This window comes from Anabrus simplex, chromosome 3, assembly GCF_040414725.1.
Source record: "Anabrus simplex isolate iqAnaSimp1 chromosome 3, ASM4041472v1, whole genome shotgun sequence".
NCBI lineage: Eukaryota > Metazoa > Arthropoda > Insecta > Orthoptera > Tettigoniidae > Anabrus > Anabrus simplex.
The window spans coordinates 326,488,879-326,505,151 of record NC_090267.1 but is presented as its reverse complement, the minus strand read 5'-3'; the positions used below and the strand labels follow the sequence as shown (position 1 = coordinate 326,505,151).

At 39.7% G+C, this 16,273-nt stretch overlaps 1 protein-coding gene across 1 annotated transcript in view; it reads right to left on the bottom strand.

The window, feature by feature from the left end:
- Window positions 1-317: 317 nt before the first annotated feature.
- Window positions 318-16,273, bottom strand: part of LOC136866313 (thyroid transcription factor 1-associated protein 26 homolog) — a 40,263-nt gene continuing 24,307 nt past the window's right edge. Inside the window, exons 2-3 of the mRNA XM_067143160.2 lie at window positions 15,453-15,582; window positions 318-600 (exon numbers count right to left, since the gene is read on the bottom strand). Of these exons, the coding sequence (XP_066999261.2) occupies window positions 354-600; window positions 15,453-15,582 (377 nt within the window). The 3' untranslated portion in view covers window positions 318-353. The remainder of the gene's footprint in view (window positions 601-15,452; window positions 15,583-16,273) is intronic.

Sequence of the window (16,273 nt, the reverse complement as noted above, 5' to 3'; positions counted from 1 at the left end):
GGGATTGATAAGGAGAGAGCCACTCAATTTGAAGATGGCAATGTGTGAAAAGCTATTATCCTTGTCTTTCTGTATTTCCTTTCTATTTCTCCACCTTCCCACACTGACTTGTCATTGTTATCCAATTTTGCATTCCTTTCAATGTTTCTATATTTCTACAGTGGCTGATTTGCACTTGTTTGCTCCTTTCCATTACTTATGACATGAGGGTAGTTTACTTCAATGTACTCTGTTGAAACATTTCTGAAGATAACCTCTAATCACTCATGTATGGCTTATGTATAATATTCCTAAGGAAAAAGAAATTAATTAAAAAATATATTAATAAGCCTTTATTTACATATACAAGAGTTTCATACCTGCTGCTGAATCTTTTCCAACAGCAATTTCATTCTTTCTCCCATAACAGGTTGACCCCTTACAGTTTTCTTCGACAATTTCTTATACCGTTCCATCTTTTTAGTTCGATATCTTTGAAGAGCTTCCTCTCTTTCAGCTTGTTTCTTAAGGGCCATTTCTCTCTTCTGTTTTTTCTCTTCTTTCTTCCTTTGAAATTCCAACTCAGCGGCTTGATAAGCAGTCAATTTCTTTTTTTTCACCCTATGGAAAAAAGAAAAAATAATGGTTAGATAAATGGGAAAAAAACCTTTTAAAATCATGTTCTTCTAGCACCAAAGACTAATTTTAATCGTAGTTCAACAGGTACGGGACTATAATATTTGGTACCAAAAGAAACCTTAACTTGTTAAAAAGTAGACATGTACCCACAATTATTTTAAATAATACTGTTGTGCCCTATTGTACGTCAGTAAGAATGACCGAGATGCTAAACTGGACTGAACAGGGGACAAATACATGCCGTAAAGTTCAGACATCCTTTTTCCTCTCAAACAATACTCTAATACATTTCCAAAACATCTTAAAATACCTACTCTAGACTACTGTGACACTGTACTTACGGATATATCTCAAGACAGTTGTCAGTGACAGAAAGTCAGAAATTAAAGAAACAAAGGTTGGAACCCTTCAGGGTTTGATCTTAGGTCCACTCTTGTTTGTAATATTTATTAATGATTTACCACATTATAAGGGCAATAACACTATTTTTTTTTGCAGGTGATACAACTTTTTTTTGGAATCAACTCTGATCTAAACTCTACTCAGTCGATTGTAGATGATATGTTATGTAGGTCCAATGCATGGTTTCATGCCAATAGTTTAATAGTAAATGAAGAAAAACTGGAAAAAATTTGAATTTAGCCTTAAAAATTCCACTGCTGAATGTAAATCTGTGAGACTTTTAGGAGTATATTTGGACAGTAAACTTTCTTGGGAAGCACATATAAATAATTTAACTACCGGTGTTAAGATATCTAGAGTTCTTTTTCTCCTACATAAATTAAAAACATGTGTCAGTCATCATATGATTGTTACAGGATACATTGCCTTCTTTCATTTCCACCTTCAGTATGGAATTAGGCTTCGGGGCAACAGTCCTGGTGCTAAAAATTTTTTTTTATATAAAAGAAAGCAATTAGAATTTTAATGGAATTAAATAAGAGAGAGAGCTGTGTAAATGCATTTTGCAAATTACATATAATGACCGCACCTAGCCTGTATATATACAGTAATCTGTTATATGTCAGAGAATTTGCAATATTATAAACAACGTTTGAAAATACAATAACATAATGCCAGAAGTCGCTCCATATTAGATTTACCTTCATTTAGATTAAGCAAATGTATAAATAGCCACTTCTATTTGCAATATAAGCTTTTTAATAAACTTCCAAATATTCTTGTGGATGCATCAGTAAGTAGATTTAAAACTACTCTGAAAACATGGATAACATCAAAGGTTTTTTTATGATATAAATGATTTCTTTAATCCAGATTTTGGTGACCTTAAAATAAAGTGATTATGTGAAATGATTATTTTGTACATATGAACTTAATGACAAAGTCTGTTGTAACTATGTTACTTAATGACAAATAAAGAATCTTGAATTTGGATTACAAGATTGTAAGTTAAAACTCAGCGGAGGTAATATGATTGATGAAGGGTGGAAAAAAATCTGTTCAGACTCCACGCTGTACGATGTTGGCATGTAATAGATCTTGGACACAAATTTGTAGTTTACTCGACAAAGTTAATTAAAACTCAGCCACTGACCGCTCAGAACAGACAAAAACCTGAAAAGCTTAAGAACAGGGACAATTATTTGAAATACAGATAATTTAAATCCACACATCTTTTTTTATTATCAAGAATACATCTGAGTAACTTGTACAACCTAGGCCAATATAGTTAGAAAATGACGAAAAATGTTCCTGCAGTGATACTTAATTTTTTCCCTTTCTTATAAACTAAAGGTGGGCACAATTCAGCTCAATGAACAGAGCTCCGTATCAGGCAAGAAAAGGAACAGAGTATGCGCTCTAACAGAAAGTACAACCTAGCAGCTGCTTGCAGTTACAGCTAAGGAAAGGATGTGTATCAAAACAGATTTAAACTTCAATAGTTTTATTATGCCTATGTCTTGTTCTATTCAGTGTATTAGATTTTCATGAGGAAACAAAATAAATTATTTTCGGTATAAAAAAGACGTGCTAAGTAAATATGTTTAATTATATTAATTTCCTGATGTAATGTGTAGGGAACAAAATTACTAAGCAGAGTAGCTGTAGGCCTACATATTAACGTGCTAAAGCTAAGGAGTTAGGCTCTGCATTCGGGAGACACGTGGGTTCAAACCCCTCTGTCTGCTGTCCTGAGAATAGTTTTCTGTGGTTTTCCATTTTCACTTCCAGGAAAATGCTGGGACAGTTCACTTTAATAGGTCACAGCCAATTCCTTCTACCTCCTTATCCAATTTCATTCACCACCATTCATTTTATCTTCATTGAGTTCTCAACTGAGGTTAGCATCAGGAACGCCATTGGGCTGTAAACACATGCCAAGTAAATTCAACTCACCTCAACCCTGACCCCGTATCAATAAAGTGTTCTAAGGGGTAGGCATACATACATGCTAAGGAAACAAAATTAATTATTTTGACACGTGATAATTAAATACTACTTTGACTCCACCTGCAGTCATGGATATCCATTAGGCCTTTTTTAAAAAATGCTATTTGTTCGGGGGGCCGACCCATGTGGATCTTTTGCCCCTACTGGCACCATATTGCATGAACCTGCGTGGAATTGGAATGGCGGTAGTGTGGAATGTTGTGTGTGAGGAAAGGAAGATTAAGGACGTCACAAACACCCAGTCACCAAGCCAGCGATATTAATCATTACAATTAAAAAACCCTGACCTGGCTGGGAATCGGATGACCATAAACAAAACATACAGGATCCCTCAAATAAACTAAAGCCGAATGCATGGTGTTTGTATCCTGCACTATGGCAGCTGCCTGAGCTAAACTTATGTCGCACGTGGCCGGCCTGCTTTAAGCATGTATACAATCTTATATGAAATCTTACCTCATAAAAGATACTGGAAGTGTCATCCTTCCTTGGTTATACAGGCATTGTATCTGGTAATTGCATTCTGGCTGAAGCGAGTGGGTTCTGCCATTGTACTGTTTCTGATTTTATTCGTAATGTTTTCTTTCAGTTCCTCCAATGTGACAAGATTGGTTTTATACAGGCTTTCTTTCAGTTTACGCCACAAGTAAAATTCACACACTGCGCTGAGATTGTAAGGGAATCGTCTGCTGTATGAGAAGGGGCTGAATCTTGTTGAAACCAACAAGGTGATTTTTCTTCCTCCATTAGTTGACGGAAGAATGCATCAAAATGTCATCTTGGTACCTCTCTGCATTTAATTTACTGTTGTCTAAAAAAAAACAACAGGCCCAATTATTTGTCTTGCCCTAACAGCATACTAAACACCAATTCCCTTCATACTGAGGGACTTCAAAAGAACCATTAGGATTTTCTGCACACCAATAGCGAGTTATGGCTATTCACATGACCATTAAGATGAAATCAGAATTTTACATAAGAAAATACAGTGTTGCAATAATAACTGTCTCACCAAGTTAACAGCTGAGATTCAGACTGGCGACTGATGCTTGCCAGGTCGAACATGTACAAGCTGCTTGCAAGGTGAAGAACTATGCATGCGCCTCCCATACTGCAGCTTACGTATTGGAGAGTAAAAACGCTGCTTCGATGGTCTTAGTTTATATGAGAGACCCTGTATGTGTTCGTTCACATTTGAAATATCATTCAGCAAATTATGTGGACGGTGTCTCTTTCTTGCTAAAGAGGACGAGTTATATTTGGTGTGATCGATCTTGCACTTGCAGTTCTAAGAATTGTAGTGAGATGTGTATCAGTTAGAGTGGCTCTTCGTGGAGATTTATCTTCATTACAGCAATCACTTTCTCACACAGATATGTTGTGCCAATCATTGATAACAGGTTGGCAGCGATTTTGTGCATATTTCGGAAATCTGTTTGCAAAAATTGCTCATAAAAATGTGATAGGCTTGTTCATTATTCATATTTAGCCCTTCAACTCACTATCACATCAAATTGTGAGCAACCTGCCTGTAGATCAGATGAAATGTCATCAATTAATATAGTAGTTAAAAAGGATGCAGCAAAGAATTCGAGATCCATGATAAATCGTCCAGATCTCTAAACTGGATGGAAAATTCTTGCATATGACTTGCAATAGTACCTGCAAATGTTTGTAATTGATCTTGAATCGAACTAGATTCCCACAATGACAATCTGGGAAAATGGGCTAATTCAGCCTTCAACATCTGAAGCTGACAAAGATCCAACATTTGCTTTAAAAAAATAATGTGAGCAGATATTTATGTACAGTAATTACATATTTTTCTTACATATGTTTTAACAAAATTTACAAAGTTTATTATTCCTATTGTGCATACCCAATATTAAAACCTGATCTTATTTTTTCACATAAAAAAAATATTTTCACATTTTAAAAATGTTAATAAATATTTCAAGAAAATCCATAAAAAGCACAAAAATCGGCAATAAAGCGTATCTAACATCATATTTCTGAATATTGTGGCTATTTCGAAGACTTGCTGGTCACTGGCTACATCATTACCTTTAGACAGTCATTTGATTTGCTTCACAAGTTGTTCCCTCCACAATCGAGTTAGGTAGCATTCTAACTCCTCGTATTAGTCAGCCTGCTCAGGTTTTGCTTACAGAATGTCAGCGAAAAGCAACACGGAGAGAAGGTGATGGCTGTAGATTGAATTACGCAATGGTAAGAAAAAATGAAATGGCGTATCTTTTAGTGCCGGGAGTGTCCGAGGACAAGTTCGGCTCGCCAGATGAAGGTCTTTTGCTTTGACTCCCGTAGGCAACCTGCGCGTCGTGATGAGGATGAAATGATGATGAAGACGACACATACACCCAGCCCCCGTGGCAGAGAAATTAACCAATCATGGTTAAAATTCCCGACCCTGCCGGGAATCAAACCCGGGACCCTTGTGACCAAAGGCCAGCATGCTAACCATTTAGCCATGGAACCGGGCCGCAACGGTAAGATATTCCCCCAACAAGGTAGTGGGATTGTGTCACTTGTAAGAGTAAGGTTAGTCGTTCAGGTCTGTATTTCATTCCCGTGATCGTGTGAATTTGTCTGAATTTCTAAGAAAATGAAAATCCACAGCCTGTTTCCACTCAACCGACCGCGTCAGGAAAGGAATGAATTAAGCCCCCATCTAGCGGCGAGGATAGGAATTGTGCCGGCTCCCGAAGCCTGTCGCACTCCTCTGGGGCAATTATTAATGAATGAGAGATGAAATGGAATGATAGTGAAGAGTGTTGCTGGAATGAAAGATAACAGGGAAAACCAGCGTACCCAGAGAAAAACCTGTCCCGCCTCCGCTTTGTCCAGCCCAAATCTCATATGGAGAGACCGGGATATGAACCGCGGAACCCAGTGGTGAGAGGCCGGTGTGCTGCCACCTGAGCCACGGAGGCTTGAATTTCTAAGATAGAAGAAAAATTTCCTTCAGTGTCTGCTGCCAATCAAAAAGAAATTGAAACAGTGATTCACAATAAAGGCGTGCGTCTTAAATCGCAAAACAATGCTGAAAGTAAAGTCGAGTAGGAGATTGCGTCTTCAACAATATCTAAAGGATTAAAATATATATATTTTCACTACCGATGGAAAAGTAGTATTTTGTCAGCCATGTGGTAAAACAGTAAGTGCAGATCAACGTTCTGAAGTAACCCAACATTTGTCTGGAAATAAGCACAATGCTGTTGCTTAGTGTATGCATTTGCGACAATTGCTAATAGATGAACCAGCTTCTTCAAATGTAGGTCCATCCAAATACCCCCAGTGTTATTTGGACATATGTAGAGCATTTCTTTGCACCAAAATTCCTCTTGGCAAAATACATAATAATCCCAGACTGAGAAATTTCGTAAAAAATTTTGAGCCTCGAGACGAATCCACATCAAGGCAAAACTATCTCCCAAAATGTTAAGAAGAAACTTTACAAATAATTCACACACTATATGACAGCAAGAACCTGTGGGTGAGCATTGACGAAATCACTTATTCAAGTGGCAGAAAAGTAAGAAATGTTGTAGTTGGCGTGTTGAAGAATACAGAACTGCTTGTGAACATCTTTATTTGCTAGCGTGTAAAGAAATGCTTGCTGCAGATCATGTCACTGTAGCTAGGTTGTTTAATGAAGCTATGTACTTACTTCGGCAAAAAGGTGTAAAATACGACAATGTATTGCTTCTACTTAGTGCGACTTACACGAGAAAAGCAACCAAAATTATTTCTGTATGCTTTCCAAAAGTGATAACACTCAACTTGCGCTGTTCATGCTCTACACAGGTTATGTGAAACGGTAACCTAAAGACCGAGCGAGCTGGCCATGCGGTTAGGGTCGCGTACCTGTGGGCTTGCATTCGGGAGATGGTGGGTTTGAATCCCACTGCCGAGAGGCCTGAATGTGGTTTTCCGTGGTTTCCCCATTTTCACTCCAGGCAAATGCCGGGAAGGCCACAGCCACTCCTTCCCAATCCTTCCCAATCCTTCCGCTTCCCCATCCTTCCGTCACCAAAAACCTTCAATGTTAGTGTGATGTGTTAAATCACTAGCAAAATAGTGTCATAAAATGGATAAATTAGTATCTAATGGCCATTGTAAAAGTGACCGTAAGAATCAACCTGTTTAAAGAGAAAAACCCAAGTCTTGCGCTTCCTCATCTGCCTATTGTCATGCGGTGGGGTACCTGGCTTAGCGCTGTGGTATACAATACTACGTATCCGTTGTGAATGCACTTGATAAAAAACGAAGTGTTGTCAATTGAGATTCTTCAAAGATTACTGAAAGGAAGCTCTTTGAAAAATGATTTGGAGTTTATATCTGCCAATCTACGTTTCTTGTGTAAAACCACAGACATACTTGAAAAATCCACTAATCTGTCGACCAAAACAGTGAAGGAAATACATGCTGCTGAAAAATAAACAAGATTCATTCTTACACAGCCTTGCACATACAGGAACTGTTACAGGTCAAATATCAAAATTAGAAACATTAGAAATTAACAAATGGAGGGTTTTAAAAATGCGTAAAGTTGCTTAAGTACTGGAGGGTGCTTATGTTAGTGAAACTGATGGTGTTAGTGTTGGTGACATTCCTCTCTTTAACCATGCACACCTGACGTCCCATGATGTGGAGTGATGGTTTTTGCAGTATAATGTCCAATAACAGACCAACTATATTGGTAGTATAGTGTGTTTTTTAAAGATAATCGGCATGGATTTGTGATGATCAATTTGGATATGAACTTTGTTGTTCACTATAACTGTGACATTACTTCTAGCCACTAATATTGAAATGCGTGATTGGTGAGTACAAACTGGTACAAATTTTTCAAAGATGATAGGTTTAGACAGCAATGCTTAAAGCTTGTTGATCTTGTATGGCTGTTGCAATTCTGTTGATCCACCAAAAGATGTTTCCAGACATGCGTGCTAGAAGAGGAATGTTTCCACTGCAACAGCTACAATCCCATTTTTTATGAAAGGAACATAATTGTCAACAGACTCATGCATATCATTGATAAATATTGCAAGTACAAAAGTCGAGCCAGTTAGTATGATGAATAAGCCATTGACTTGGCAATCCCATTGATGATAATGATGATGCTTGTTGTTTAAAGAGACCTAACATCAAGGTCATCTGCCCCTAATGGAATGAAATGTAATGATAATTAAAATGTATCCACTGACTAGAATTTAAAACCAATGATGATGAAAAATGGTTATGAATTCAATGTCTTATTTTCTTACAAAATGATAACAGGAACAGATTTAGCTGGAATAAGGTACTGATCTGAAGTGCTATCACATACATCATTCTAGTTTTAAAAAACATTGAAATACACAAAACAAAAACAAAGTCAATGGAATAAACCATAGTTAATAAAACTAAAAATTAAAAACAAATAAAAAATTAAATTTTATACAGGATAAAACAGGCCACTATTCCTCACAAAACGGTTGAAAAGGTCTGCTGACTGCTTGTAGGATGAGGGAGATGGTACTCGGACGTTTAGACTATGGTGCAGATGGGCCAGGTCCATGCACTCCGTAAGGAGGTGTACCATGGAAAGATGACTGCTGCAAGTACACACCGGAGGGGCTTCTCCCTTCAGTAAAGGGAGTGTGTTGCTATACCGTGGCCGATCCAAATACGAAATAACACCACTGCTTCTCCCCAAGAAACCCAAAGTCTTCCATACCTTCACAGTTCCTTTTATCGTTCCCAGGGGTGGCCTGCCACACTCTCTCCAAATGGGACATAACCAAATGTCTCAGCTGAGAACGAATATCACTGCCTGGAACCTGGTCTAGGCAACAGGGGCAATGTAACTGCCTCCTTGGCAGCCCTATCAACTAGCTTGTTTCTTGCTACATCCATGTGGCTTGGAAGCCACAAGTGCATAATTCTTGCGTTAGCACTCCAACATCCGGCCAGCAGGTCCTGGATCTTCTGCACCAGACGGTGCTGCGAAAACATGCATCAACAGACTGTAACGAGCTAAAGGAGTCTGTACAGAGCAGAAAGGGCTGACAATCATTGAAGTGTGTGTACCGCAGATCTTCAAGGATAGCACAGAGCTCTGCTGTGTACACACTACAGGTTTCCAGTACAGGAAAAAGAAACCTGTTATTATCAACAACGAATACACAGACTACCTTCGCTTCTGCCCTCGAACCATCCGTGTAAACAACCAATGAATCCGGATACTGGCCAACTGGATAGGAAGAACCCCCGATAAATGGAGGGGTCCCTGTTCACTTTTGGACTGGTGTGAAAATCCAGGATTATTTCAGGTCATTGTAGTAACCACTGAGGTACCTTACTTGGTCGTCTGACAAGACAACAAACAATCTGTGACTACCATCCAAGCGTATACCAACCGGCTGCGTTGCTCGTTGATAAGCAGTGTACAGCCGACAGTATACATTGTGGAATACCCAGGGATAACTTGGGTGAAGTAGCATCTGCCGCAAATTTGCAGCATAGGAAAAAAGTATTTGTTGGCACCTCAGGTATAAAGGTGGCACACCAGATTTAGCAAGCAGGTTAGCAATGGGGCTTGTACAAAATGCTCCCGCTGCCAACCGAACTCCGCTCTGGTGAATGCTATTCAGTTTCACAAGGATGCTTTGTCGTTTACAAAGAGTTTCTGGGGTAAATTAAGCTCAATTTTTATTATTTATTGCTAGTTGTTTCACGTCGCACCGACACAGATAGGTCTTACGGCGACGATGGGACAGGAAAGGGCTAGGAGTGGGAAGGAAGCAGCCGTGGCCTTAAGGTACAGCCCCAGCATTTGCCTGGTGTGAAAATGGGAAACCACGGAAAACCATTTTCAGGGCTGCCGACAGTGGGGTTCGAACCTACTATCTCCCGAATACTGGATACTGGCCGCATTTAAGCGACTGCAGCTATCGAGCTCGGTAAGCTCAATTTTTGGTGAGTTTTTATACTTTACTGATTTTCAGATAATGTGTTAGTAAAGTACCGAGGAACGATTACTTTTATTAAATTACGATTGCATTGTTGATCCCTATGCTGCACTGCCATAGTTTAACCTTGATAAAATATGTGCCCTATAAAATCGTAGGAGTACTGTGCAGTCCCCCCCCGAATAATGCCGGTAGGAAACTTCAAAATACTCAGTTTCTTAGTGCATTTGGCTTTTATCTGACGCATGATAATTTACTATCGAAAAGGAGTCCACAAAATTGGTAAGTGTCAACTACTGGAAGAGCGACATCCCCTAAATAAAGCTCAGAATGGGGGTGAAGAGTGTGCTTTTGGCAGAAGTGAACAACAGAGGTCTTTGCAGTTGAAGACCAAAAACCATGTTAGAAGGTCCACCATTCCACTCTCCTAATAGGCTGCTGCAACTGTCGCTCTGCGACTGCTATAATTTGTGCTGTAGTGTAGAGCAAAATAGTCTGCATATAGCGACAGTACTACTGCTAAACTAGCAGCAGCGACAATACTGCTTATGTCAATCGCTAACACAGTGGCTGAGAACCGATCCCTGTGGGACTCTTTATTTTCTTGAACATGAGATTGTGAATATGCCCTCCCCACTCAGGCACTGAATAGATGGAGGGACAAATATTTGCAATAAAAACTGGCAAGTTATCTTGGAATCTCCAATGATGCAGGACTGAATGAATGCTGTATCACCGTGAGGTGTCATAGGCCTTTTGTAAGCCACCAAATGCAGTTTTTGGAGAAATGCATCAAATCACCAGTGGTGGAACGGGCGGCTCGAAAACCACATTGGTACTTGTCAAAAGTCCTCTTTTCTCCAAACACCACACAAGTCGGTGATTCGTCGTCCTCTCAAATAGTTTGCACAGACAGTTAGTGAGACAAATAGGCCTTTAACTTCAGGCTTGAAGAGAGGAATTACTATTCCTTCTCGTCACTGTGATGAAAACTCACCCTATGTCCAGATTCGGTTGAACACCCCAAGAAGATATAGTAGGCTATCCTTGCTGAGGTGTTTCAACATCTAGTTATAGACATTATCTGGTCCGGGAGCCGTGTCTTTGCAAAGCGTCAAGGCACTGCTGAGTTTCCACTCCGTAAAGGGTACATTAGAGTCTTCTGAAGCTACAGTGGCAAAACTAAGATGATGACGTTGTGCCTCCTGCTTCAGAGCCAGTAAATCAAGATGGTAATTCCTGGAACCAGATGGAAACAAATGTCTACAGTCTTTCCAGGGTGGTCCACCACCTAAGTCTTTAACTTTTGATTACCTGAGGGGGGCGGCAACACCCTGGGTACAAGCGCAGCCTGAGATTATGGGATCCAGCTTCCCTAGGTTCCTGATGGGCAAGATTTGAAGCTGGTGAAGTCAATCTTGTTTAGTAGAAGGTGTCTGCCGCAAACTGGAAGACTTAAAGAAAATGTGCAATGGTAGTTTGCTTCTCGAGACTCGCACTGCACATCAAGCTGATCAGTTGCTCAAGTGCAACCACTTTGGTGAAATCCTGTCAAAGTGAAAGAGCACAAAACCTTGAATTTGGTTCGTGAAGTTATCTTCCACCGTGATCTCATTCTGAACACTGGCGTTGAATGGCACCCACTCTGATCAGAGGCCTCTGTAGCCAAATCAAGCTGCCAAGGTAACACGCACCTGGTCATAGCAGGTATTGCCCAGGGTCTGATGTTGGACGATGCCTAATACGGGCTGACTGAGCCAATGAGCACTAGGACTCCCTTCCTCAAAATCACCCACAGTAGCATGTACACCATAGCATGTACAGAGTGATAAGTATACATTAAGAAAGCAATTAATAATTATTTTTTATTATTATTATTATTATTATTATTATTATTATTATATGTCCTTCTGGCATTCAGCTGTGAAGAAAGAAAAATATAAAAATGTGTACCTAAATATTCTGGAATGGGTTATGGTAGCAAGAGATAATGGCAATGCTGTAAATCATAAAATAATGCTTCTTAAAGCACATGGAATTACAGAAAGTCACGGTAATGCGGGGAAGGATTCTAAAACAAGCAGAGGTTGGTCAGAATGCTTCATGCGCTGAAATGCACTAAGTTTGCAGAAAAGGACATCACTGTGCCAGCAGCTTCTATCAGATTATAACTATAAAGTGATCAAATTTCCCAATTTTGTCACAAGACTCCGGACAGTGCAATGCTGTGCAGCCTTGAACTCCGCAAGGCATTTCGTCATATGACCAGTCAGCTGTGGGGGCTAATACAAAAATGTTTAAATATGCTAATATAACTTTTTGCATAAATATAGATTTAAATACAGTAAAACCTTGAATGCGAGTAACTTGGTCTACGAGTGTTTTGCAACACGAGCAAACGTTTAAAATAAATTGTAACTTGATAAGCGAGTGAGGTTCCGCAATACGAGCGTCACGTGTGCTTCTGTTCGTTTGAAGAATGGATGAACGAGGTCTTTGGTCCTGTAGTGAAGAAATACCTTTAAGAACATAATATGCCACTCAAAGTCTCAAGTCCTCAAGGCTTGGAGGACGACTTACTGGAGGAACTCAAGTTCTTTAAGGGTAAGTTCCTTCTTCCCAACACTACTCCACTACTCCAGTCTATGGATCAGCAAGTCATTTCGAACTTCAAGAAGCTATACACCAAAGCACTATTTCAGCGATGCTTCGAATGGACAGAAGAAACAAGCCTTACACTCTGAGAGTTTGGGAGAAATCATTTTCACATCGTGAACTGCATGATGATCATCGATAAAGCCTGGGATGGAGTCACCAAGAGAACTCTCACTTCCGCTTGGGGAAAGCTGTGGCCTGACTGTGTTTTTGGATGTGACTTTGAGGAGATTGTTGGTGACAATGAGCCGCCGATTGTCGATGAAATTGTGTCTTTAGGGAAGACTATGAGGCTGGAGGTGAACGACGTGGACATTCAAGAGCTGGTGGAAGAACATAGCCAGTAACTGAGCACCAACGAACTGATGGACCTGCATTGCGAACACCAGGAGGAAGTTATGGAGATTTCGTCTAGGGAAGAGGAGAAAGAAAAGTCAATGGAATCTCTCACTTCAACTGAGATTCGGGATAAGTGCAAAATGTGGGAAACGATGCAAAATTTTGTAGATAAACACCACCCGAATAAGGCTGTAGCAATGCGAGCAATGAATCAGTTCAATGACAATGCAATGTCACATTTTTGTGAAATCCTCAAAAAGAGGCAAAAGCAACAGTCATTGGACAGGTTCTTCATTAAAGTTGCACGAAAAGAAAACAATTCCAGTGAGCCAACAGATAGCAGCGATTCCGTTAGTGAAATTCGTGCAAGACAGTAACTCTTCTCATGTCATCTCTCATCTCCCTCACACCAAAAATGATTCTATTGTAAGGAAAAGCGCACTTTAATTTATTTTACGTTATATTTTGTTTTTAAAATGGTATGCGAATAAATATTTTTGTGTTGTGGATGAATCATCCGCGTTTCAATTGTTTCTTATGGGAAAACTTACTTTGGTGTATGAGCGCTTTGGATTACAAGCATGTTGCCGGAACAAATTATGCTCATAATCCAAGGTTCCACTGTATGTTGCATGTTGATTTAAAGTTGCTGGATGTTCCTTTTTCCACTTTTAAACCATGCCAACCTAACCTACATTATGAGAAATTTTCACCCGTTATAGCCTCCCTTATTTTTGAAGTTGAAAATTATGAGGGGGGAAAAAAGGGAAGAGGGGTTATAGTGAAGTAAATACGATATCAAAAGAGTAACATAAGTACACCAGGGTCAACTGTCATGTATATAGTAAAGTGTTAATGACAGGACGATAAAGAGCTGGTAGACAGGTCACAGTGCAGCAGTTCATTCGCAAGTTCTATGCTGGACAGCAAAAAAGTGTGAGCAGCAATATCATCCAGAACCATCTCGCAATGGGGTACAGAAGCTGCTACCCCACTAGGGTATCTCTGCTCATTGCACATGACAAGGCCTAAAGATTAACATGGTTCGCACCCTACTGTCGGCAGCCTTGAAGATGGTTTTCCGTGGTTTCCCATTTTCACACCAGGCAAATGCTGGGGCTGTACCTTAATTAAGGCCACGGCCGCTTCCTTCCCACCCCCAGCCCTTCCCTGTCCCATCGTCGCCATAAGACCTATCTGTGTCGGTGCGACGTAAAGCAACTAGCGAAAGATTAACATAGACATAGGAATAACGGCACTAGACTGTTGCAGCATGATAAAAGGTCACTTGGACAGATAAGTTGAAGTACCAGTTGGAACGTGCCGATGGCAGGGTGCAAATGCATTGCCAAGCACATAAAACTTGCCAGCAGGTACAGTTCAGATCAGTGACGGCGATATTTTCAAATGGGGATTGTTTACACGAGATGAAATGACATTGTCCCTCACGAGAGTACACTACCAGAACAAGTTATGAAATGATCATGTCAACTTATTTACTCATCTTCAGTACCCAGCAAGAGCCCTGTACCTGCAGTGAGGTACTGGCCAATTGCTACCAAATTGTGGCCAATTCGTTCGGTGAATACTCCACAGACAGGAGGATCCTTGCAAGCCCCCCAAGGTTGACTAATCTCAATCCTATTGAGCAAAGCGGGAATGGTGTCAAGAAGGATATGTGAACTCCACTCTTCTCTGACCAACCTTCGTGTGTTATTTTATTTATTTATTTGTGTCTTTAATAAGTGAAGTCAGGGCTCCTGGCCCAATCCTACACTTAACCACATACAATTTTTTGACTTTTACAGCATTAATTTAAAATATCATGGTATTGCATGTTATAAATAAAGCTGATATCATGGTAATCAATTACAGTTAATAAGATAAGATGAGTAAGTCAGATAAAGAATAATAATGATAATACAATTAATTAAGAGATTACTAATAATGCTAACTACTCTTACGGTTTTCAGAGACACCAAGGTGCCGGAATTTAGTCCCGCAGGAGTTTTTTTTACGTGCCAGTAAATCTATAGACACGAGGCTGACATATTTGAGCACCTTCAAATACCACCGGACTGAGCCAGGATCGAACCTGCCAAGTTGGGGTCGGAAGGCCAGCGCCTCAACTGTCTGAGCCTAAGAGATTACTATTGATGAAAAAATTATGGGATAAAATAGGCAAAAAGAAATAAACTGAATATTAATATGTTAAAAACAGTGGGTGCTGTGCTGCAGTCATGGATCAGTACATCTTCCCAATACTTTCTATGTCGTGTGGAGTCCATGCCATACAGCATTACTACCATCATCATGGTGAAAGAAGGTGTTCTAATTCAATTGCTCATCAATGAAATAAAACTTTGCATGCACTGGATACTAGGCATTCAAGTCAATTAATGCTCTCAATATAAAAGCATCATCTGTGGGTAAAGGTCAATATGAACAACTTACTGATTAGTTATCATTTTAGAGTTTCCTTGTTCTGGCAGATCCTTTTGCAGTAAAGAAGGATCAGTCTTCCTCAGCTCCTTACGGTACCTTCGGAGAGCTGCTTTCCGAGTACGCTCTTCCCATTGCTGAACTGAAATTTTAGAAAATTATCCCTTTCAAGAAAAAAATCCAAAGTAATATAATATGTAAGTTAATTCAAAAGTCATAGCAAGTACCTTTTCTCCCTTGAAAATTTGCCAAAAATGGAAACCTATTAATACTTTTGGAATTGAGAGATATGTATTTGCAATTCTGTCACCAGATTGAGCATTAGACACCAGTCACTTGTTAGGTGCCAGCAGTGCATAATGAAAGTTACCACAGTTGAAAGAGCTCTTGCACGTCATTGTAATTGTTTTCCGTGGATGTAAAGAAGGGAGGGACATGCAAAACTTTGTGAAGCATTAGACAATCACACTCTACCTAATCATAGCATGGTAAGATGGATACAGGCCTTCAAACGAGGAAGTTTGGCAACCACTGGTGTTTCTTGCAGTCGATGTATCAGCTCATAAAAATGTATTGTGACTGAACATTGCCTAAGGGAAGGCATGTGACAGATGGAGTTAGTCCAGCATACACGTATTCCTGTATCATCAAAAGTATACTTCCAGCCGCATGAAAAGGAACAAGGAATAGTGTGTTGCCTTCACTTCAATCACAGCTTCCTTGTCAAGTTGACCTAACTTACAAGGCAGCAGTCATGAAATTTTTTATAAGACCAGCTCAAAGGAAAGACAAACATTTCTGATCAACTGAACAGAGGCATAACAAACATGATA